The sequence below is a fragment of the Megalopta genalis genome, chromosome 6 (assembly GCF_051020955.1).
Source record: "Megalopta genalis isolate 19385.01 chromosome 6, iyMegGena1_principal, whole genome shotgun sequence".
In the NCBI taxonomy this organism is placed as follows: domain Eukaryota; kingdom Metazoa; phylum Arthropoda; class Insecta; order Hymenoptera; family Halictidae; genus Megalopta; species Megalopta genalis.
Genome location: NC_135018.1, coordinates 21,205,293 through 21,231,729, shown reverse-complemented (window position 1 = coordinate 21,231,729; position 26,437 = coordinate 21,205,293). Strand labels below are relative to the sequence as shown.

The following is a 26,437-nucleotide window of genomic DNA, read 5'->3' as shown; positions in this document are numbered from 1 at the left end:
GTGTTTCAGTCGTTATCAGGGGCTGTAGGCGGGACGGTGTAATTGTCCGTTCTCCGCCGACCATGAACTCTCAACCGGAATTCACTTGAGTTTCCAGGACCACCGTTCCGCTCCGTCGCCGCTCTATGGACATTCGTAGTTCTCGTAACAACGATAACAAACGCTCTTTGCAGGAACAACATTTACCGGGCGGTCCTGTCCTCACGAGCCGAGGACAGTGGTCGCGATAATTGTGGGTCGTCCGCACGTGCGTTTTAATCGCGAATCGGTTTCGGTTTTTCTCACGGGGTTGCTGTACGGTCGTTCAAGTGGAGGAAAAAGCCATGAGAAGTTCGTCGTTGCTCGCTATCATCGCCTGGCTGCAGTGTCACGTCGCTGGTACTCGTGCTGGTGAGTCCTGATGAATGTTTCTCTCTCTCTCTCTCTCTCTCTCTCTCTTTTGCCCCCTCTAGTTCCCTCTCTCTTACTTTCTCTTACTTTCCCTTCGTCTCTCTCCTCCTCTCTTTCTCTCGCTCGTTTCTGTCTATCTGTATCTCTCGATGTCTCTCGGTTCGCCACTTCGAAGCCTTATCACAGCCATTAATTCTGCAACAGCAACACCACCATCTTTGCTGTTTTGATGGTCAGCCTTTTGTTTTCGCCGCAAACAGTGTCAACAGAGCCGCCACACAATTTGACGCACTCTTATTGTCCCTCGGTTTATATTTGACAAATAATAGCAGTGCGTTTGAATACCCTCGAAACGGAAGTTTTGAATGCCAGGAGTTAAGATGTTTCGCTTGTGAATTGACACTGCATGATTTGGGACGAGACAGTCCTTTGTAAGATGTGTTTTAACGGTGTGGTTCTAGCACTGATTTGATCGTTGGGAGCCGTGAGTTAATCAACGCGCGATTCTGTTTATCTATTAAAGAAACAATATCATTGTATTTTGTGGGCGTCGTTATTCTTCTCGCAGTTACAGGGATTTATTTTTGCTGTGATATAATAATTGTTTTGGTTTAGTTAAACAAATTGCTGTGATCTTGTTGAATCTTCTGGTTGGGAGAGGGAGGGTGGTAATTTGGCAATCAACGTGTTAATTAAATCCACAGGAAGGAGATCAAAGAGAAAGACTAAGCAATCAGGAGAAGGCAACAAGAAATATGTATACAAAATTTGTACATAGTACAAATACTATTGACTTTTCCAATTCTGCTTATTCACTCGAACATTTTTAGAACTGAAACAATTAGCGTGAAACAATTCGCTGTAGAGAATTTTGATCGCTAATTAAGTACATTTGTGTGAAATATTGTGACGGCAGGATTAACCAGTGCCATAAAAATGAATGACAATTGTTCTGACATTTTGAGAAATTTATTACGGTCACGTTAGTACATTTCTTGCGAGGCAACATTGCATAAAATGGAAAAATCATATCGAGTGACGGTCTTGGAGCAACGCGCTCGCTGAATACGTGACGGGAAATTGGAAAATTGCGAGACGGAAATTTTATCCCGAGTCGCGGAAAATCGGTAATAAATCAAGCTGTTAACAGGATGGTCTTTCGACCATCGGCGCGCATAAAATCACTGGACCGTGGGTATTTATGAATTTATAACGTGTCCGATTGTATAAAATAAATAATTAAACGAGAGACTCATTTTAAGTAGTATTAAACTTTCCACAATACTTCACTCTGCTATAGTATTTATTTTTATTCTTTCAGCTAAAAAATATTCTGTACTTTACCATTTCATACATCTCTGGCGTTTTCTACAAAAATAACCAAGCAAAGAAGTTCGTAAGTCTGCATTTTATAAACTTGAAAATCGTTCGTACAGATACAGTTGCCTCCATCGCTTCTTTGTTAATATTAATATTAATATGCTAAATCACAACAAAATATTTTCTACGGTCTTATACATACATTAATCTCGAAAGCTCAAATAATTACGTTATCTTCGAATTAGTGAACTTTTTTAATTGAAAGAAACAAATGTTTTATTGGCTTACAATTTTCGTAAAACGTCTGTAAATACCAACGTCTAAGCGAACAAATGCAATCTAATTGTTATAGTTGAAGATAAATCAATGAAATGTTAGATAAACATCTTTAATTCATAATTCTATGAATATCGTAGGGCAAACAAGATTATGAAATATTATTCGAGAAGATTTTTTAAAGAAAAGACGTACTCACGATTTATAAAATGCGTGTAAAGCGTGAAAACAGAAATTTTAATGTGCAATTTTAAAGCTGTTTATCATATTAGGTACAACCTTTCTGCTGATTATACTCGCAAAGTTAAAAATGCAGGACAAACAGTGCATAAGTTATTAATGTGCATAGAAATTCGTGGAAATTTCGAAAGAGATTGCTAAAAGACAAATCTCCAAACTAATTAAAAATAATTTACATTGTATCATATGAGATACCACTAAAATGTTAGAAACATCGAAATCCAATATTCAAAACCATTTGCATTTATTTTTTACCACGAAATCGGAGGTAACGTTCGGTCTACACGACAATGAAGTTACCTGCTTCCATGTTGTTAATATTCAGCAGCATTTCCTACCAAGCGGAGCATACGTTATTCAATGCCACAGCGCTAATAAAAATAGATAAAATTCAAAGATGCGAAAAATTAAAAACTGCTTTTTGGTCTTCCCGGTTGTAGTTGAAGTCATCTGCGCTTGTTATTTAACATTCCTGTGCTACCTAGTGGACCATACGTTATTCGACTCAACGATCCTAATAGAAATAGATAAATGCGGGGAAACGAAAAATCGAACATTACTTTTCTTCCGAACAGTTGAATTTATTCATGCTTGTTGTTCATATTCGGCAGCATTTGCTACCAAGTAGGGCATACGTTATTCAGTGCACCAGCATTAATAAAAATAAGTAATGCAGAAAGACGAGTTCGTGTCAGACACAACGTTCTTCGGTTCTCACGTGAATCATCCTCGGCGAAATCCACGCGGCCGTCTGTGCATCGTAGATAAGGTGCTTAGTTCCTCGGCACGGTACATTTCCAATCGTAGCGCAAAGAATCCTTCTCTCGAATAAGCGGTTACCGGTGTAGACCGGGACGAATATCGGGAAAGATATCGCTTCGCGTCCTGCAGAGCCATTCTTCTCTGACACGCGCTGAAATTCCTTTATTTTTCATGGACACAAAATCGAGACAGGGAATCCCGACATGTTTTAAGATTTCTGCCGGGCGAATCCTAAGGCTTATCATAAATTTCCCTGATGGGAGCTTTTTTTGACAACAAAAGCAATCATTTGCGCGGTATCAATTCCACAGCGACTTGGCAATGCGTCAAATCACTGTACGGATAAGTGGTAAAAAGCCGCGAATAGGCTGACGCAGTGTTCTCCGATTATTGTCATTTTATCGGTGGCATAGTTCTATAATTAACTGTAACACGCATGGGCATTAGTACGATTAACTATATAAGTGTCAACAATTTGTTTCGAAATTTTTTTGGATTTGTCATACTAAAGTGTGACACATAGTGAAGAAACAATGTGCGCAAAATTTCAAAGCAATCGGACTAATGTGTACACAATGCGTTAATATGTACATAGCGTTGTATTTTTTATTTTAGAAATATTGTCAAATGTTTTTGTTTGAAAGGCTTTATGTGTCACTTCTAAAAGTTGATTTACCATTAAATACAGTATATGGTGCAGAATCTAGTAAGAGGGAGTATATTGAATCTGGTCACACCAATTTTGATAAAATTTCTGCAAGAGGTAGTTTTCGGTAAAAATATTTGACACATATTTCTTTTTATTGGCCATCATCGAAGTTGAAAGGGTGAAAATAACCTTCAAAGTTGAGGATAAAAAGCACATTTACGAGATGTTCTCACTCTTTCAACATGGATGAATGGCCCGATAATAATAAATACGTATGACGTATTTTCTACGTGAAAAACATTTGAAACGAGCATCATTGAGAAAAATTATTTCTGAAATTAATCCTTGAGAAATGAACGCTTTGCAGGATTGCTTTCACCAGAAATTAAAATATTTCTGTAAATCCTCCAGTATACGGAAGAAACTTTTTACTGATTCTGTTCAAGAGAGAGCTTAAGAAAGAGTACATTTTTTGTTTATGCTACGCGAAGAATATTCGAAACGGTTAAAAATAACAGTTACGAACCGACGTACGAAGATTCCATTTGGAACAGCTTTGAAGAATCGCAGCGATGTCATAACAGTTACGGATGGAAAAGGCTTCGGTTTATATCGGTTCCGGTTATGGTTACAGAATTGTTATTGTGTCGGCACTATTGTACTATCTTCCGGTTCGATACGTTCGACACGAGAAGCGGAATACATTTTTCACGGATATTTTCAATTCGAACAGAAAACAAAACTACAGCGATGTTTTAAAATAATAAACGGATTTCGGCGCATTCGGGATTTATTATTTATATTGGACTAGTGCAAAACTGATATGTTTTTTGGAACAGTACACAACTGATACGTAACTGTTATAGAATATCGATGCACGAAATATTCGTATACTGTATTTTCAATTTCTGTCAAATTATCGATATACATATGAAAGATAAAACTGAACTAAGTTTAAAGCTTGAAGCTTTTACTTACGCTATACATCGTTCATTTTCCTCTAACATGTTTTTGCATAATTTTTTTGCACATGTAAGAGGTGAGAAACTGGAGATATATGTTCTTTCTGAAAAATGTTACGAATTAAAACGTCTGCAAATACACTCGAAATTTTTTGTCACCACTTATCCTACTGTAAATTTCAGGATTGAAGCTTTCCCTTTACGATGACCCTTTAAATTTTGATGTGTTTTTTTTTTAAGTCACTCTATTGAGCCTCATTCTATTACCTACTTTCCAGTGACACATAGTTCATGGGGGCACTACACGACCGAACCTGCTCCTCGTTCCTGTTTCATAAAACGATTAAGGAAAGTCGTACACCAAGTTTCGAGAAGTCATTATAAAATGGAAACTTCAATCTTTAAAACCATGGTCGATTTATTCGTGAAAAAACATTTTTCAATGTTTCTGAAGACATCTTTCAATTTGTAGCATTCTCGAGTAAACCTATGCCTTCAGTTTTCCGTTTACTATGAGTGATAAAATCATAAACTTCAAAATAAGACCAGATTTATTATGTTATGACTCTTTTTTATAAAATCATAACAGTTCTAAGATCGACAATTTGTCAAAAGTCTGAAATTCCGTGTATGAATACATTTTCACTGACTGCGTGTAAATAGAAGTCTCGTGTGACAACAATTTCGTAGATCGTAACTAGAAATTTATATCAGCGAGAATCTTTTTCTGCTTGTAGCCATTTTAAGCCTTTAACACTGATTCTCTATCAAAGCGGTAAAAACTCACCTTTTAATATTTCAATTATTTGAATGTGTAACACTGATTTTACCAAAGAGGATAAAAAAAAACCTTTCAAAATTTTAATTTTAAATTAGACCAATTAAGACACAATTAAAAATTGCGTTAATGCACAATAATACATCTATACGGGTCATTCCAGAACTGAGAATTAATATTTAAAATTGCTTTCACCTAATTGTCATCAGCGCATCGATGTCATTCAATTATATTTTATGGACAATGAAATATAGTTTGGAATTTAATAAAGTTTCGACGGTATCAAACTGTCTTTTGTCATTTACTGTGTCAGACACGGGCATGAGCGTTAAGGGTTTAATAACGTTTAAATTCTTCGCAACTGTATTGCCTCCTTATTGGCACGAGAATTGAAAGGCCGTGGAAATCAATAAAAATGGTATCTTGTTCAGCAGTCGTTTCAATGAACTAAAAGTTAAATCATACAATATTAAGTTTCATTAAATCATGCGACGATCTTTGATTTATTCAGAATTTATTCAATCAGAGTCTATATGCAGTACTTATTAATAGTATAAATAGATATTTCAGTCATGTTTTTCTGATTCTGAGGGAGTGTTTGTAATTTTGCCTCACTTAAAAAGCAACGAATTCAACTATATTGAACAATGTAGTCGATCAAAATTACGGAGTTCTATCTGATACATTTAATTTAATTTGGAAATCACGAACAACACATTGCTACGTAACAATAGACCACTGCCGCTAATTGCCAGACGTTGAACGAATTAATTTACGACGATTGATTTAGATGTCCAGAATTTCGCAACGTTCCTCCATAACTGTTCCAAGAACTGAAAACGATATGGCAACCGCAGCATATAAATACGAGTTACTAATTAGAATCGGTCACTTTTTTCCCGTCGAATAGGTTCCCTCGTTTTCACTTTCTCCCGTCGATTCCCTCTTAGCGAGAAGTTATTAGCGTAAACTTGAATCCTTTTCCTTCGAGCGGAACAAAGAGTGTCTCTTCGTTATCTCGGATAAGCGTCTTTGAGAGTCCCAGGCGGATGCAGAATAGAACGTTTAAAGCAGGATTTCCTTCCTCGGCTCGATCCTTTAATCGCATGAGAATTTTATTCTGTGTGATTATTTATTATCTAATGGACGTTACTTAACCGCGTTAACCTTTGTCTTTCGTCAGCCCCTCGTATTCTATGCTGGCTTATTATACTGTCCGATTTCCCAAAGAAGAGCACTGAGTCAGTTACACTGACGGCCATAATAGCTGTCAGCTTGTCTCTAAGCCCCCAAATGTCATTAGCCCGGGACGATTGTGGTGGGCAGCTTAAATGACTGACGGAATGTACCAGGTCTACAGTTACCATATTTTAGGACGGATTATCGGATGCGGTTAATAAAAAATTCATTTTAACATGTTCGCGTCGTCTCGCTTCTTGAGAAGCGAGAATAGAATACATTAAACATTTTCTTCCTTTTAATAATTTCTGTCACCCCTCCCGCGAGATTTCTGAAGAGAAGTTCGAACACAGTTGTTACTCTTAATCCATTTAATTTGAATTGAAGTGTAACGAAACTTTTATTTTATACAAAAATTGCACCATTGCACGATGTTCCTTTTCTCGTTCATCGCTCAGCTTGTAACATTTTCATTCGTTTCTGCAAATTAGGATCAGTTGTTATTGTTCGTCAATGATATCCTTTTGCGATTTGTTCTTGTAACAGATTGAAATTAGGAAAAATTTTGGAATATATGACAGTTGTTCTATATGTGTTTAGTCTGTTTCTGTACGGAATAGCTGAACTAGCGTTACCCCGTAATGCACACCAATTTGAACGGCCCTTCTCTTGCGGTTAATGGACATTTCGCTGCATCAGGTTTCCATAGAATAATGCACGAAAATGAGAAAATGCATAAAGATCCACAGTGTAGATATAATAATTAATATGAAAGTGCCAAAAAAAAAGAAAAAAAAAAAGTGATATTCGAACTTCAATAAATTTGGCTCTGTTAAGGTGATTTGGCACGCATATAAGTTACCGAGATCTACGAAAGGCGTTTTTTAAATTTTCGTTATAGGCTCAGTTAAGAAAGTTTAAAAACGAGTGCACTTTTTGTTATTCGAAGTAATAGCAAAAACAGTTTTGCAGTTTTGTTGTCTAGTATACTAGTCCCTCGGTCAATTAAACAAAATTCGAGTCGTTGCAGTTTCAAAAAAGTTATTATAAAAGGTGTACGATGACCTTTTTACTGTACGTAACAGTTGAAAATCAGGAAAAAGTTCAGATAAATTGCAGCCTATCCCAGCTAATCCCGGTCGGGTCCCAGTAATTCCAGTCAGGTCTCTTTAAAAAAAAAAATGGGGTATAATGGGCGCAGCGTGGCGGCCGTAGCGACGACGGCGTGTGACGCCGTGTAACAATGGAATTAACGGCGCCAGGGACAAAGCTGCAGCGGAGGCGAAGGAACACGAAAAGTTGCAAACAGTTCTCTAAGCGGCACGATGCTTTCTCCGGCGTAACTGGGCCACGAACGAAAACCTCCGCGAGACATCTGAAGTGCCGGGCGTGTGTTGCGGCACCTATCAACCGACTTTCGACCTTCGTCGGTTATTAGCGCGAATTTAAATGTCCTTCTCGCCGAAGCGAGGTGGAAAAATCTCTCGTTATCTTTGAAAGCCGTTCTGCCAGGCGGTAAGAGCCTTCGCCAAGCAGCAGAAGGACGTGGAAAGCGGGGCGACGGGCGCGGCGGCGGTAGTTCGAGATATAAAGTGAAATTGAAAAGAGCCCGAGGAATTTTCCTCATCTCTTTCCTATGCATGGCCCGGCTCACCCTTTCTTTATCTCTTTTTCTGTCTTTTCGTGTCTTGAATCCTAGCACGCTGGATACAAGGCTCCGTGTGAAGCCCCGACGAAGCAAGCCCGAGTTGCCCATATCGCGACACTTCGAACATTTTACGTTATATTTCCTATTTGACATTAATCCGCTCGCAAGGTAATAGTTGTTAACGCGATTTTCGTCGCGGACTTGAGCCGCGGTTGCGGCGGATATACGCTCTCTGCGGAAATACGTGCGAGCCGGGGACCAAGAATGACAAGCGTCAACAGCGAAAAATACTGGCGGTGCTGAATTTTGACATCTGAGTGACACAATTCTTCGTTCAACATTAGATACTGTTTTAATAATACATACGTTTATGAAACTGGAAATTCGCTCATTTGTTGTTGTTTATGGGTTTATTGAAATGCTTGATGTCTTTCTATATACGTGGTGAAATACAGGATGTTTCCTAACCCAGAGTAAAAATGACAATCGAAGACCCCTTGTGAAAAATACTGTAAGTGTTGAATTTAAACATCTCTGAGTGACGCAACTCGTCATCCATCTTCAGAAATTAAAATTTCTCTTAACCCTAGAAAGATAACCATATGACAACGTACGTAAAAGATAACCATACGCTTCAGAGGCGCATGCTTTTCTAAGGCGCCAATTTTATACTAACAATGGATATTTATTTAAGTTAATCTAGTCATTTTAAAGGTTTGGCATTATTGTAAAAATAAAATGCATTTATATTATATTTTTTTATATTTTAAGTAATTTTAAACTTAAATCACTAGACCTCTATGAAAACGGTGCAGTCAGTTGTTTATTTCGCAGGCGCCTCTGCGACGTAGGTTATCTTTCTCGGGTTAATATAATTACTTAACGCTTCACCTGCCGGAAGCGTGTTAATAGGACTTTCAATTATTATGCTAGGCTAAAAAAATTTCATACATTTTTATCTACATTTGACGTTGCTATCGCCATTGAATATTTTATTGAGAATCGTAGATTTCCAAAAATTATGAAACCATCGTCAATAGATAACATGTGATGTTTTTCTACTGTATTCGAACTATGTACTCATTTTTGTCATAAATGCATAAAATTCGCAGTTTAGTTACAAGCAACGCTATCTGATCACGATCGAGGCTCGATTAAGGATCTTAATGTTCGCTTCAATTAGTATTTCCAAACGCGATTGCTTTTACGAGCACCGGAAAAAAGTTGGTTTCTTCTTCTTGTTTGCATTATGCGCCGTAGCGTAAATGGCGTGATGTGACACATGTAAGAAGCATTTTGCGATCTACGCTTAAACGTAATTAACGGAGGTAGAGTAAAAACATGCGTACGCTGCACTGTAACAAAAAGGAATGAAACAACTGTGCCATTTCTTGTTGGATTTTATTTCCTTTATGAAAGTAGCGTCACTTAGTGCTGCATCGTGCTGCTGGTAACGTTTAATCCATATTCTCGACGACTTTATTTTTACTACTTTTAAAAATTATCCTGCGATATTACAGTTTGGTAATTTATTGTCGTGCTGTTTGCTTCCATACTTTCGACGACCTGATAATATATATATATAGTATGAGTTTAGCTGATCATGGGTCGTAAATCAATTTTAATCATTGGTTTCTACATGACGATGGGTGACTAACACATTACAGTAGGTTTGCACGGTCATTATTAGACAAATATTTGACTGGGCACTGGATAGGTACATAGGATGTTCCACGCAATTGGGTCACGTTATAATTTCGACCCTTTCGGTCTTGAATTACGTGATTATTAATTTTCGCGATCCAGATATACGCGACTGTTTACTGTCATGCAAATAGGAAATCATACATTAGCATTTTAATTGAAATTTTAAAAATATAAGCATGTTTTGTGCAAAACAGTATTTTAATGAGAACTGAAGTGCCATCGGAATATAAAAGTTGAAGAGCACAAAACAATTTTATGTAGTGAAATTATATTGTGTAAGGCATATAATTGTTTTATGTGAAAATATTTATCTAAATAAATTGCAACAGCAAAACGCAGAAATCAGTTTACGCAAGAAAACTGTGTATAAATTAAATTCTTTGAAAAATGACACTATTTTGTCTGGTTACAAATTATTCTTCACGTAGCGCTTCGTGTGCGCAATCGTTCCATTGTCGAGCACTGTAACCATTTTCCATTTGGTTCGGAACGCACGAATCGAAGTACCTACACAAAGCAACAATATTCCTTATTTTAGTCATCCTTTCATTCTTCATTTCTGTTTCCCCGTGTTGCTTCTGCAATCTTTTTCTTTCAAATTTGTATTACCTCTCAGTTTACATTTTCCTCTGTTTTTCTTCATATTCTGCTCTGCCTCTTTCCATTCTCACAAACGTCAGCGTAGATGGCCGATTTTCTTTTCTTTCTACCTTTATTTGGATCTTCCCCAGGCGGAACTTTATGAAAAGGTTTTAGTAGGCTTGGCGTGAACTCTTCGTGATTTGTTCTTTCATCTTGTGTTAAAATGTCTGCTCGTTTTGTAATTTCAAAGCACCAAGTACAAGTTACTGTATACTGTACAGTATATTATAGAGTATCCTAAAGTCGTTTTATGTCAAAAATTCACGATAATGGCAGTAATATATTTTGGATTATTTACAATGCTACACTTGACTTTGGTCTCTCCAATTGCGGCACGATTTATACTTGAGACGTGGACGATATATCAGCTCTCCTTTATTTAAGCAGTGGTGGAACCGTACGTATGGTCAGACTGTCTCGCAAGCTTTCATTCCTCTCCATGTTTGTTGACGTACATGAATCTCTTACGAGTGCACAAAGAGAACCGCGGACTTGACATGATCATCTCGTTTTTAAATTAAACGAACTCGTTCACTGTGACCAACAAAGATCATTTATCTAGCCTTAATACGTTTTGATAAATTCAAGATTCCCGCAATTTTCCTTTCTGGTTACAACAAAATACTTGATGTCTATCTGTTCGTGTTGAAAAGTACAGGGCGGTTCCGAATTCGTGGTACAAGCAGCCGAAGAAAATTCTGCACGCAAAAACAAATCGGATAAAGAATAAGGAAACAAGAGTAACATTTTTCGTTTAATAATATGTGACAAGAAGTATAAATGGTAGATCATGAACAGACGTGTCAATCAATCCTTGTTCTTACAAATATATTCCTATGTTTATCTCATATATAGAGTTACAAATAAAAAACAATTTATTGATTTAAGAAATAAAGCGGAAAAGTTATAGAGCACTATACGAGAATGTTTTTTAAATGCTAGTTCTAAGGAACGCACAATCATTAATAAAGCTCGAAGAAGAAATAAAACATGTTACATATTATCAATATAAATGTTTGAAATAGGTATGCATTTATATAATTAATTAATTATATAATTTTATAATTTAAAATAAATTCCTTTGACGTACAATCACTAATACAGCTCGAAGAAGAAATAAAACATTTTACATATTATCAATATAAATGTTTTAAATAGGTATGCATTTATATAATTAATTAATTACTTATAAATTATAATATTAATTTTAATTAAATTTATTATATTATTCGAGCTTTATTAATGATTGTATGTCAAATTATTTATTCTAAAATAATAAATAATATACCAAAGACAAGAGCATCGCGTTTAAATAAAACCAAATGAGAATGGTAATTAAAATTTAATCTGCGAACGGAAAATGAGGTCGTGCGTCCGGAATTCACGGGCATAGGAAATTTTCATCCACCATTCTGACGGAACGTGTGATTTTACAGTTTCCGGTGAAACTGCGGACAGATGCGACGATATTTTTTTAATTTTTTTTTATTCTCATTTCTCGCCTCTTTTTGTCTAGGCCAAACGACGCGTGGACGAGGATCCTCCGTTGTAATTCGTAAGTTCCTTTTGTCTTCGCGGGCTCGTGACGGAAGCATTTTTAATTAGGCTCCTAGCTGCCGGCGGCTGCATTCGCTGTACAGGGTGAGTCGCGAGAAACAGAACGCCTAAATATCTCTATTCAAATTAAAGATGGAGGAAACTGTCAAAGAGAAGAGTTGCGCTGATCCAAGAAGTAAATCTCAACTGTTTTCGAAACAAGTCATACGATACTAGGATAATACAATACTGACATAAAATACTATGTATTTAAAATGAGGATAGACTCTCAAAATTGAAATGAATCAATGGTAACTTTGGAGCGTGAAATTATAACATTTAAAATATTCATTTAATAATTAATTCATTGCAATGATTCAATGATGAATTGTTTTCAAAGTCGCTTAAAGATCATATAGTTCTACATATATCGTTTAATTTATGACAATATTTTATTATTACATTATTAGAACGGAGTTATTTAAAGAAGTGACAGTCGTCAACATCTGTTAGTGCAATTACATTCGTGCACAAAGTTCAAAAAGATTTATGATCGATATTTTCTTTTATCTTCAATAATTTTCGGTACTGACATTCGTGTGTTCTATGTCTCAAGTCTCGCCCCGTACATGGCCAGCTATATACTTAAAACCACCACCATTCATATACAATGTGGAATACCTAACACACGTGCCTGAATAGGTTCTAATTTGTGCTTCGGGTATGCATGCACTCAGATATATTTCATTCAGAAAAAGAACTCTTTTCATTGATCGGCTTATCCTCGAATCGCGTAAAAAGAGGTCATAGAACTAATGAGAGACTGCCGCGTCGTATTTTCTTCTTGTGTTCTCCGTTATACTTGGAATCTTTTTAATTATACCGAGAAATTCATTTCAAGAAAATTACGTCGGTGATAAATTTAATTAATCGAATGCTCAGTTTTCTTGCTTTATTACCGATTGCCATCTGTGCCATTCCTCCATAGTCATAAAATCTCATCATACGCTGTTAAAATATATATTATTTGACAGAATTTCGAACAACATTCCAAAAAATATTTCTATCAAATAGAAATGAATTGTACGTATTTCCTATTCAACAAAAGCAACGACATTGTTAATAATCGATTACTATTTGACTATCTTATTTTCTTCATTAAAAATACTCTTGTTTATAATCTATTCTTTTATTATATGAATCTTGTTACGACACAGATGGTTCAATAACAAGAATCTAGGATAATATATAATGCAACAAAAATTCGATGAAAATATTCTGCTTTCAAGAGGACCGATTCTGAATATTTCTCTGTCGAATCCGTGCTTACGATTAGTAGAATGAGCAAGCAATGGTCAGACACGCCCAGCCAACTGCAACGTGGATCGATCGAAACTGTATAAAACGCAGACATACAATAACTATAAATGTTGCACTTCTATCAGAAAATTATGAAAAGCTAAATAGATTCTTTCTACGAAGGAATGAATAAAAAGTAACAGTCTATAGTTATACATTTTTACAGTTGTAGCAGAGCTGTTGGCACACCCCGTATAGTTTTAATTTTCCTGGGAATCGCATGCACGTATTATATGGATCAGCGATAACGTTGAATTTCGTTTTAGTTCCAGCAAGAACGACGGAAGGCCAGATTCTGCTCGGCGAGGTCGATATCGCGGTTCAAGGGAGCGAGTTCGACGATATTACAACGGAAGAGGCATTCACGAAAAAATGCGTCGTCAACGGAAACGCGTATTCCCACAGTCAGACGGTATGTATGTACATGAACTGCGATTGCTTTCCTGGCCTGTTCCTCTCCTTTGTCTTTTTCTCTCATTAATACAACTTGAATAATACAACCCGAGCCGATCGAGTTCGGATCGTGGAACGGTGCCAGCGGTATTTTTTCTCGTCTGTTGCACGACGGAAATACGTCGGACAAATTCGATAATATTTTCGTGCGCTGGGGTTTGTATCGGATTCGCCAAATATTTGACGCACGGCGGCCGCGTGTTGACTCGCGTAATAGATTTTAAGAGAAAGCGGGAAGGTCGAGAGAGCAAAAAAGAGAGAGAAAGAGAGGGGAAGAGGATAGGAAGACGTGGATATCTCGCAGGAATACAATCGACGACTGGAATTGATGGGTAATCCCAATACAATGTGTTTTATTTCATTTCTCGCGTGTTGCAAGACAGATTGAAGTTTAAAAGTGTGGCTTTTGATCTGACTATAGAAAACAACTGTCAACTTGTTTTGTTCGATTCGTTCTTTTTTTTTTTACCAACTTCGATGTTTGCAACATGATATTGGGTATCGCTGTTGCGGTGATACGATTTTTCGTAACGTTCACTTCGCTGCTCGATGTTTTGTTAACTCGATGGTGGAAAACGCGATATTTTTTTATTATATATTTATATAATATATTTATATCATATATATATTTATATTATACATTTATATGTGGTCGAAAAACGATCATTGATTTCATGCACTTCGGTTAATGGCATTTTTATTTTTAGCATTTTCCTTAAAGTGAAAGACAGTAAAGGAACTAAAAAATTGATTATCGTACGAATTAATTTTACAAAATTTTAACAGTTTGACCCTCACGTGTGCAATCAAAATGTCCACAATATTCGAAGCTTAGTTATATGAAGGAAAAATATAATTTGGTACCCATCCGGTTGTACACGCAAGGCTTAAATACCGACAATTTGACAACAATTTAAATTAACCCTTGACTACGGTCGCGGAGTCTGACAGACTCTACCGTAAATATTATTGTTCATTGTTACTACCATAAGTGGATTTAGAAGTCACTACTTCAAACAAGTTATTACTCCCAACATAAGCAATACATGTTACATTTTAATTTCTATCGAAACATTAGTATTATATAGTAAACATCATATTCATTTCAGAAACAATATATTTTAGCGAGCAGTTGTAAAAAATTCGAGTGTCTCCGGTTAAGGGTTAAAAATGTACGGAGTCTTTCTAGAGCCATTGTAAACAGTTGGAACAATTTAATCAAGCAAATTTCTATGGTGCACGTTGGGTCCAAATGAGCCCAAATCCCGGTATCTGAATATCGAACGGTATTTGGCCAGATTCCTCGTGGTCTGCCGATAAACCTAATATTACCATTGAACGAAGCATCGGAGAGAAAAAGATGCCTCCGCCTAGATAACATACGCGAGTTCGCTGCCTGTGTTCCAGATACCGTCCTACGACGCGAACTCTCATTGCCTCTGTGTCGCCGGCGAGGTATATTGTTGGTGGCAGAATTACAGTCCAAGCACCGATCCATCCGCCGGTCCCTCTCTCCTCCCGTCGACAACGATAGAAAGTAATTACACGCCGTCGCTGGATGAGAGCACGGACGCCGACGACAGCTCTGAGGAAGCTTTCGGTGATCCAGGGCAGCAGCAGCAGCAGCAGCATCAGGGATACGTGGAGATTAACGGGACGTATTCTACCACTTCGCAGCCAGCGCTGACTACGTGCCTCATAATGGGTAATATATCACTCGGTTTTCAATTTCCAGCGGCCGGTTTCTCCCCGAACCTTTTGAAATTCAAACAGCAATTCGCTACGAGGAGATACAGTAATTTCTCCCGGAAATGCCAAATTTCGGGTTGCTGTGAATTTCCTCGTGCTAGTCGTACGCCTATGTAATTTATTACTACGTCGATGCTAAGGGTCAACGGAGTGGGTCGAGCGTGTGATGCGGCACGCGATGCGAATTCTCGGAAAACAACGCTAAATGATCTGTTTGGCTGTTATATCGGGGCATGTGGCCTCTGAATTGCCTTCGAATCGTGGGAAAAAATTAGAAAAAAAAAGTTAAGTCATCGTTTTTATTCCAGCGTTACTATGTATTCATATTAGTGTGTACCGGCATGCTGGCCGCTGCCTTTTTCGCCGACTGCCCCGAGTTTCTATAAAAACGAGCCGCGAGGCTCGAAGAATCGTGTCTTAGCGCGACTTAGTATTCTCAAATTTGCTCCAAATATTTCTGGGAGAAATTACTGTACGCTGTTCCCGATAGTTGTACCGCATGTGTCACAGCTCATCCGGCGCCTATGCGTATCAATATCGGCGGCGCATACATCACCACCTGCATCGAAGTTGCTCAAAGATTTGATGACCACACGTGCATTTCTCAACTGGTAACATTTCAAGATCGTTCCAACGTTGTCGGGCTGGCTATGCAGCTAACTTCATCAACGGGACGAGTACGCTGTGACACACTGGTGCCGTCGTTTGTCGTCCGGCGGTTTATTGTTAAAGTGCACCCCGTTCGTGTTCCGGATCGATAACCACCGACTAGAGATTTTAATTGGTCAGCTGAACAATAAACAACGGTGCAGCGTGTCACTCGACTGCCCGTGGTGATGCCAGCTGCAATCCCGGCGAAACATTCGAATAATTAATGTAAGAGGCATCGTCGGCTGCCACGCGGAACAGGAGTCGGCTTTTAAATCAATCACCTTTCTGTTCCAACGGCGCGAAGTTCGTGGGAGGAGCCAGGACAAATTGCTGGAAGAAACTAGGAGTAATAGATCAGAAACGCCGAAGAGAGTATCATTGAAAAACGTTGATGAAAGCAATCGAGGTGGCCCGATGGGAGGAGATAAAGCAAATTTATCGGAGGGTTGGGGCCATCTTTTCGACACTAAAGCACTGGAACTGACCGGCGGTTGCTGCTTTATAAATATTACAATAACGAATTTATTTAGACTTTTTGCTACAATATTTTTAGTACGCCTTGCACTATGTGTAACGAGTCAGGTCCTCGAAGTTGTTGTTGATCTTTTCATCGAACTTAGTGCAAATGAGTTAGAGGACAGATATCATGTTGATTTTTCAGAAAGCCTTCGGCCACAGACGACACAAACTATATTTTTTACCCCCTTGCGTTGTAACTGCGAGTCAAACTCGTGACGAAGATTTCATACACGATTTGAGTCCAAAGAAAATTTCAATTTTAAACAAAATATGATTCTCTTCTATTCAAAGAAGTCTAGAGATGAAAGTAAATAAAGTCATACAAGAAACAAGGATTGTCTGCTTCAATTCGAGAGATTATTAAGGACGAGAAAGTGCTAATCTAATTATCCGATAAATGAAAAACTTAATTCTGTCTAAAGTAAAGGCACAGCTATTGGTCACCTCACAGTAAGCTGCTCCACTACCCTAGGTATCGAAATAAGAAATTTCGTTAGAGATGCAAAAATTAAGAGAAATTCTTTGCTGGTCAGCTTTTTCCATTGTAAAATTCGCGAAACATGCTTGAGGTCGACTGCCACAAACAGGTGCTGTAAACACAATAGTTTATGGAACGTGATCGAACCCAGCGTCACAGTTGAGTACAATGCTGCCTATTTGAGAAATTTCGGGTGCTTTTTTCTATATGATGTATTTCGAATCACATAAAGGTCCGATGCAATCTTATTAAAAAATCAGAAAATTCGACCCCATCCCCCTAACAATTGCGCCGCTCGTGCCACGCGAATATTGCATGAAATGAACGGTATGCGGTGTTCGATCGAAAAACCGTTCATCCGCCGTGCTTTGTTTTGCTCTCGCAAAGGGAATCGCACGGGCCCGTCGTGCCAACAGTTTTTAATCGGTTCTATTTTGCGTATGCTGTTCGAAACACATATTTGTCGGGTTGGTTACGGAACGGTTGATTTCCAGGCAGGGAATACCGGGAGGGCGAAGTGCTGCCACACTCGACCGGAAACTGCATTGAGTGCAGCTGCGGTTCCGAGGGCCGTGTCGAGTGTTCACCTAGGGACTGCGTAGCACTACGACCCGAAATACCTGTCGCACCTAACATCCCGGACGCACCGGACGGCGACTTCGAGGTGTTCAATTTCGACCGAGGGATCGACGAGAGCTTCTAAGGAATCTGATAATCACGATCGTCGCGTACTGCCTTTGGCCTATACAACTTCACGGTGATATTCTTCGTTTATGTTGTTTCCATTGATCCTGTCTGTGATGATTTTCGTACTTTCGACGAAGCGATTTGATTGGCCAACGTACAACGGGTGGACCGATCGAATTGGAACATTGGCTCCGCTGATCGTGGACATTTGTCCGCTGGACTGCGGACTTTGTGCAATCTTGATGATAACCGTGAAATATAAAACAATAGGAAAACCAAAAAAAAATTCAAGATAAATTATTTGAATCATTAGAAGTTGTTCGAATCGATGCGCTTGTCAACTGTTTCGAGATCATCGAAATCGGTGCTGCCTCCCCTACAGCGAATATTTATCGAAACTTTGATTTGGCACCTTTTTAGTTTGCGCAAAGATCCGCAGCTTATTTATTACGAACAAAGATATTTATTTTTGAATATTTATCGTTAGATCAGCTTGGATCGCATCTTGTGTACGCAACCGAAGTCACGCAACGAATTTTCTTTCCGTTACAAGCCCGACGGATGCAAGCCGGGTGTTCACGTCCGAAAACGAAGTCGGTCTTTCGAAACTCGATTGTTCCCTAATTTAGGAAACGTCTCCTCATCTTGTAAAAATGTCTGCCTCGCGTACAGTGATACAAAAATATCGGTCCTCCGGTTTTCCATAAGCAGCGGAGGCACGTCGATGTTCCGTTCCGAACGTTCCACTCTGTATATAGAGTATGTACTTTAGATTCGAACGCTTTACGTCTCTTTTGATAATTAGAGTACGACGTTTAGGGACATATCAGAACGTTTATTGTAAATAGATAGAGAATAAGTTAAGGAAGCGGCCTAATTGTTTCCGTTATTTTCATATTGATCGCAAGCTGTTCGCGGAACTTACGAAAGTCTTGGATTTTCTTTCAGCGTTCGTAGGTAACTTATTGATCCTTTAACTGACTCTTTAACCTTTTGACTGTCGGCCACTCGGCACCTAAGTATTCGTTACACAAGGTAGAGAGCTGTGGTGGTAATCTTGCAGAGCAACGAGTGCTTTCGGCAGTTTGGTTGCCGCCCATCGATTAAGTATAGAGGGTGAGTCGCGAGAGACGGAGTAGCTAAATATCTATGCCGGAGTCGGAGATCAAAGGAAACGTTCGAGACAAAAGGTGTGCACGTCGACAGAGAAGATAGAACGTTATGAACAAACTTTCTGTTTCGACGTTATTCTCAAAGTTAGTCAGGGATTGTAAAACTTCTCGAGATTACGTTTCGAAAAGTTGTTTAAAGATCGTCAGAACTTTTTCAGATTGCATTACATGTTCTTAACTTGGATAGATGTCACGAGAAAGGGTGTTTGTGATCGTGAAAGGTGCGGATATCATTCTAAAAATACACTTTAAAATCTGCATTTATTTCGAGTTGTACTTCTCATTTATTCGTTTCGTAGAACTTCTTGATTAGATTAAAATGAATAAATAGGTCAGGACAATTTGCGAGTAGGAAATCGATTTTTATATATTCGGACTGCTTCTCTGGAATACTGACTCCTATAATAAATGAAAATTAGGTCGACCGCTTCTTCCTTTGTATAACGCATCGTAAAGTGTATAAATGACAAACTGATATGTTGTATTGAAAGATTGATGGAAAAAGGAGATTGTATAAATGAAACATGATGCCTTAAAAACCAAGCGATACACATTAATGTTTCCGCAGATCGAATCTATATTTCTAATCTCATGGTTACATCAAGATCAGGGTCGAACTCGAATTTATATCACTTAGAACTCTAAAATATTAGAAGCAAGTAATGGAATCTTACAAAACATTTGTTCAAATAATGTTGGAATTAATATCAATGACTAGACTGCGGATTTTTATGTATGATATTTACATTAATTATTTTATAGATATCTGAAAAAGTGTTGACTTGCAGATTCTTTGTGGTGAACGTAGAATAATAACGCAATTCATATCTGTTAATACCAGTTACAGTAAATTCTCCCTAATTGACGCTCAGATTGTACATAAAAATGGACAATTTGGGAAAAGGAGATACGATTGTCTTGCGGCTCGTTTTTATAGTTACCGATTGTCAACAACTATAGAAACGAGCCGCAAGGCTCGAATAATCGTACCTCCTCTTCCCAAATTATACATTTTTGTGCACAATCTGAGCGTTAAATTAGGGAGAATTTACTGTGTAATACCCAAGTTTTCTTTGCAAACTTTCACATTCCATAAATTCAGAAATCTCTACAGTTTAATAATAATATTTATGTTTTGTCGAACAATACAAACTTGCTTCTTAGCATTTTCTTTCACTTTCAATACCAATGAAAATATTTAGACGTCCTCTATTAGCGACTCACTTTATGAAGTAAGCGGAACATTGAATTATTATCACATAATATATTCTGAGAGGCGATTATCGTGGAATGCTTACAAGTGACGGTCAAAGGGTCAAAGATACTTAGTCACCTTGAATAAGGAAGAAGAATTCGGCGTACCAGGCCATCAAAGTACCCTCGAAGACACGAGAGTCTGCTTTCTTTGCAAGACAATGGTGAGACTATCCGCTTTCCGACAGCGGATCCTCGCGACGATCGTCATTGCACGAGACCACACGGCCAGTTTGGCTTCGCGTTTTCTATGTAGACCACCCCCTAGAATAGAGAAGTCGAATTTTTCAAAGCTGAAATTGTCGAATCTTTCGAAGAACTATTGTATACCCTGAACGGACCACCATTGGCCGAACGGATCTCCCACCAATTGAACAGTATTTTCTATAATATGCCGTGTTCTAAAAAGAAAAACAAACGGTTCTGTAAACGGCAAGCCTGCAATCTATAAATTATTAGACCGGAAGCTAAGTACCCGCACAGGACGTTCCACATTCCCGAGCTATATTGTTCCTAATATCGTGGAAGGTCACAGAATAATCTCATGCTAGCCTTGATCGCAATTCAACGCGTTAACTGCTGAATGACGAACGTTCAGTTGACAATCTTTGTTAACACGTTCTGACCACTGATGGTTATCAATATTAACTAATTTTGTTTATCTTCATTTCTATTCATAGAAAACATAAAACACACATACCGCTTCGTAGTGATTGTTTTTCTAATTCTCGTAACAGAAATAGATTCGGGACCAATTTTTTTCAAATAAGAACCGTTGCGTAAAAGATATATTTTCTAACTCAGTCGTATCGAGGAAAGATTAAACAAAAATTGATTTCTCCTTAACGAGTCGGGGATAATGCATATTTTTTAATTAAAATTAAACGTTTTTACAGTTTCGTACTTCATTTATCCAGTTCATGCAATTGTGACAAAAATGAATAGGTAAAAGTTAAAACAGTACGAAACTTCAAAGAATTAAACAGTGTCAATATATTATTTTCAATCCGCTACATTTATTGCGAAAAGGAAGAATTTTGTATACAGCCTTTTGCAATTGACACAGAAACTTTTTCTTCTCGTAACGATCTACATTCCAGTAATTATCAAATGCACGAAATTCCTTGTTTACAGTCGACTGCACTACAAAATGACAGTCAGTGTCAGATAAGAGAACTATGTCGTCCGCATGCAGTTAACGTGGCAGTTTAAAATATTACGATCGAGATGCAGACACATCCTCCCGGTGACCATTTCCTGGCCATGAGCCATGGCTCATAGTTCCAATCATATCAAAATTGTGTGGGTTCAAACCTTCGCTTCCGATTCAAATGGAAATGAAAACTAGTCACTGAATCGGCAAAAGATCGTGCTCGTAATACTTCGATCTGGAATATCTATTCGCCAATGAAAAAGTTCGGAGTTTTTATATAATCAAACATCATATCATGAACGAATGATATCACATCAAGTATATACGAGACTTTTACCAAAGACGGTTAGCATAGTTCGATCTAACGTAAGTATTAACGACACTCGAAGAGCGTCGACCGTTTTCGATAGAACGATGTTTGCCCCAACGTGCACGGGATTTGGATACGTAAGAGAGAAAGATAAAGAGAAAGAGAGAGAGAAAGAGAGAGTAGCTTCGTCCGTAGAATTTTGTTTCACGAGGAGGGACACTGTCGGGCGAGCATTAAATTGCGCAGAATTATTTGCATAAACAATCTGTAAAATAATAATTGAATCTGGCCGTATTAAAAAATGAACTTCTACATCGCTGGATCAAGTCGATGTATACACGAGCTTAAGATGTATCGAATTAACTGTTTACTTTAAGATCGGTAGTTCTCTTTAGGAATTTCGATTTTTCTAATCGACTTCAAGAACTATATAAATTTTGTAATCCTTATCAACAGCTAGCAGATACAACAGACACCACAAGTTTGAATAGACCGATAATCAGTTATCGAAAATTCCATTGTTACCACGTTAGATACAATTAAGTATCGATAACAGAATATTTTTAATGTAAATACGTTTAGAACTTTTCGAAGTTATTAACAATTAGAATTTTCTTCTATGTTGTTAGAGGATTTTTAATTGTTGATGGCATCCGAAAACAATATTCACAAAGCAATTTTGTCCCTCTTGATTTCCATCTTATTTGGAAATGTAGAATCAACCCTTAAAGGCATGACTATGTATAGGAGTTTGCCTGTTTGTATACATATTTACTATTAATTCTCTTTGACCAATCTGGACCAAATATTGGACCAAACAGTTACTCTTTAAGACCCTTTGGAAAACATAGGGTGCTTTGAAACCTGACACTCCACTTCCTTCTCTTGAATTCATTCCCTTAACATATCGCTGCATATGGTAGCAAGCATTCACATAGGAAAATCAAATTTCTATGTTGAAGTATTGCAACGTTTTGTTTGTTTAAGAAAGTTAATGTGCAAATTGATTTGCCATACTGTAGTGATCGAAACACATATATGTATTATATAACAAATATAACAGGACAAAGTGATACATATAAATGGACTTGTAAATTATATATTATTGTAAATTAATGTCGGTATATTATTGTTTAAACGTCACATATGCATAAATGCTGATATTCTAAATATAAGAACCCTGTGCGACGCTGGGTACTTTAAGTTATACATATGTAAGATGTAATACATCATGGATACAGAAACAATAAATAAAGCTGTATGTACAATACACATACAATTTAAATACAAGTGTAACAGAACAAACAAAGGTGTACGATTTTTTACAATATTTCTCGAAATCAGTTGCAACGAAGATTGAAAACGATTTTTTACCCCAGAATATATTCGTAATATCTCGAGCTACTATTGTCGCAAAGAGTCGACTTGATCCAATAATTTTGAAATTTTTAAATCATTTTTTATAAAATCGACAGACTGAATGGAACTCATATTTTGCAGCTTGTTTATAAATTACAATATCTACAATTTAAGGCTTGTTAAAAAAAGTTTATTCCAGAAGTGTCCTATCTTCATCAAATTATATCCTGGATACTGTACAGTGTTCTTTTCCTACACGTTTGTCACAATTGTTTTATGTTTTTACTTAATTTTTTAATTAGCAGATCTTTGAACCAGTGACGTGAATTCTACGTCAAGTTTTGTAAAGGTTGCACAAACCATCCGTAGCTTAATGTTTATAGGATTAGAACACTACACAGGGTTGGTTAACTCAATTTCATTAATTTCTAAATTATACATTTATTGTGAAAAATTAATATTACATATACATTATAAAGACGACGAAGTTCAAGGAATTTAGTTTTAATCTAGAATAATGAAGTTCAACTTCATTTTTTTAAATTGGTCGTTATAATTCGAAAGAATGTTGATTTATTCAAGTTGATCAAAACACGTTGTGTCTGCAGCACGTAAAAATTATCAACAAATTATTAAATACAAACTTGACTAGAATAAAAAACAGTTTCATTCTATTTTTTGTTCGTTGAAACTATCCACAAGTAATACAAAAAATGCATAACTTCAGTTTCCTTGAACTCGTCTGTAAAACGGATAATTTGCATCAACTTCCGTAGTCTATATACATATATATTATATACATTTAACGAGAACGGAAACAGAAATACGACATCGTACGAGTCAACGTGCACAATATACATAATTATACATGTATTATATATTCGCATATACACGTACCTATAAACATTGCTGTTCATAAGTTGTCGGACATAAATGAATTCAGGATAACAACGAATTAATGTTATAAAATCACGAACTACAAAATAAAAAATTCATATTAACCTTTTACGTTACAGGAATAACTTCAAATCTCGCTTATTACAATCTTAGCGATTATTTCGTATTCATTTGTGAAAATTCACTTCTTTTCAACTTTGATATCTTCTCTTGTTACATGTTCATGTAATTATCCATATTATCAATTATTTTGTACACAAATTTCGTTGCATTGCGCACAGTGAAAACAACATTGTAAACAACAACAGGATGTCCAGCAGCTTATGGCCGACAATGTGCGTCACACGAGGAACCAAGTATCGAGAAATAACATTGTAACTATATAGGAGTAGATTACCTAAGTATATTGCTCGAAGACTGCGGATCTCTATGCAAGTATAGACTTTTAGGAATCGTTTTACAAGAACGAGAATTAGTTGCGACGTTCCATTGCTTCACCACGGTTCTATCAGGGTAAAAATAAAATAGACAAAGTATTATTAAATTCCGCTTGTTTCTCTGCGTTACTGTGCTTCGAACACGTTCTATACGCTATAAATGCACAAAATCCGCAGTCTATATTTATCGACCTCAACTGCCCTCCATTCTCCATTGTCAATCAAAGAACACTCTGTGTAACCCCGTAAACGCAGTGTGACCCGAAGATGGACGAAACGATTCCATTATTATACCAATCACCTGTTACGATTAACAAGAGCCACTGATTTCGTTCTTCTTCGAAAAGTTCTGAACAATTTCGTCGGGTATTCTTTGCACAATAACAATCAATAGAGCCTCTTGAGATCTAGGGAACGATCTACCCCGCAAGCGATCTATCTTCGAACCGCTACACCACGGAACGCAACCCTGAAACACCTCAGGTGATTCTTACTTGCATCAAAAGGTACTTGAAAATTGATTTGCATCGTAATGCGTATTCCAGAGAGGAAATTTTCTGTGAACACGCTCTCCCCAGTTTCCCCTAATCTTCAAGTTCGTTCGGTAAACCTCCTTCGCTTCTCGCTGCGCACAGGACGGCATATCTCTTTTTCCAAGAATTTTTGATGCAAAAGGATCACCTGTTGAGATTCTTTTAGGAGTTCTAGGGTGAATCGCATAATGAACTCACAGCTCGACACGCGTAGGTAGAGTTAGCGACCTATGGTAGCGTCGACGAAGGAAGAAGAGCGGTTGAGCGTGACGCATTCGTGAAAACGAAAGGTTAATTGTTTATAGTTTATAGTGGTGTAGTTAGGTAGCGATCCAATGTGATATACATATGTATACATGCATATATATCCGAACAAAGTAACTTTGTCTAAAGGTTTTACAATATCTAGAGAAAAGGTAACAATCCTATTTGCGAGATTACTGCAACAATATCTATAAGGTATAGAATAGACCAGGAAATGAGGAGAGTTTCGAACGACGGTGTCGGGTTCGCTCCCTGTAACAAGTACATTTATCGTCGAACATCAAATTAATCCCGTTTTTTTTAAGGGGTTCGCTTGACAACATTGCGACGACGCGATTTGCACAGGCGATGCCTGCCCTCTAACTCCGGATAATGAACGGTAGGAAACGCGAGAAATCAAAGTATTTTTTAATTGTATGGTTTTGAACAGGAACCATAGACAATTGGCGCATTGCATCGCGCGCTGAAGAATCTTCCCTTGCCGAATCGTGGCGCTCGAGATAAGGAAAAACCGGGAAACATAAGTAGAAAAAGCGACGTGTAAATTTACCGAGCGGAGCTGAGGTCTCCAGAAGAAGGAAAATGAGTGAAATTTGTCGGCGTAAAGCGTAAGAGTCCTCATTGGTCCGCAATCAAGGTCAATGGTGCCCTCTATCCGTGGAAAGTTGGAGAGTTTTTCCACCCTTTTCTCCTAGCCCTTTTCACTGATCCTCTTTCCCTCTTTCCCTTCAATTCTAACTGTACCCACAAAGCCTTCAGCACCTACTCCCACAAACTTCAAGTTTGCTCGGTAAATCTATACCCGCGGGACCACCATGACAGTTCATTTTTTTTTCTCCATTGATGTTTAGAGTTGCGTGACGATCTTGTACGTCTTCCAATCATCCCACAAACTATTACGCCTCCCCTACGTACCCGTGGGAAATTACTTTCTTGAACATGGTTGTGTACACTAAATAAAGGAAGATCTTACGATACGCCCATATTTTTGCTCCTCTTGTTAGCCATTTTGTTAAATTGTCCTATTAGTTATTTTCGTAACGTTTTACTCTCTGGAGTTTCATTATTTCTTA

The 26,437-nt window shown here is 37.6% G+C and overlaps 1 protein-coding gene across 1 annotated transcript; it reads left to right on the top strand.

Moving 5' to 3' along the window:
- LOC143259604 (uncharacterized) lies at nt 1–26,341 on the top strand. Its single transcript, XM_076522661.1, has 4 exons — nt 1–390; nt 13,715–13,860; nt 15,309–15,606; nt 17,793–26,341. The coding sequence occupies exons 1-4, from the start codon at nt 324–326 to the stop codon at nt 17,999–18,001; spliced, it is 720 nt and encodes a 239-aa protein (XP_076378776.1). The 5' UTR covers nt 1–323; the 3' UTR covers nt 18,002–26,341.
- The last annotated feature ends 96 nt before the right edge of the window (nt 26,342–26,437 follow it).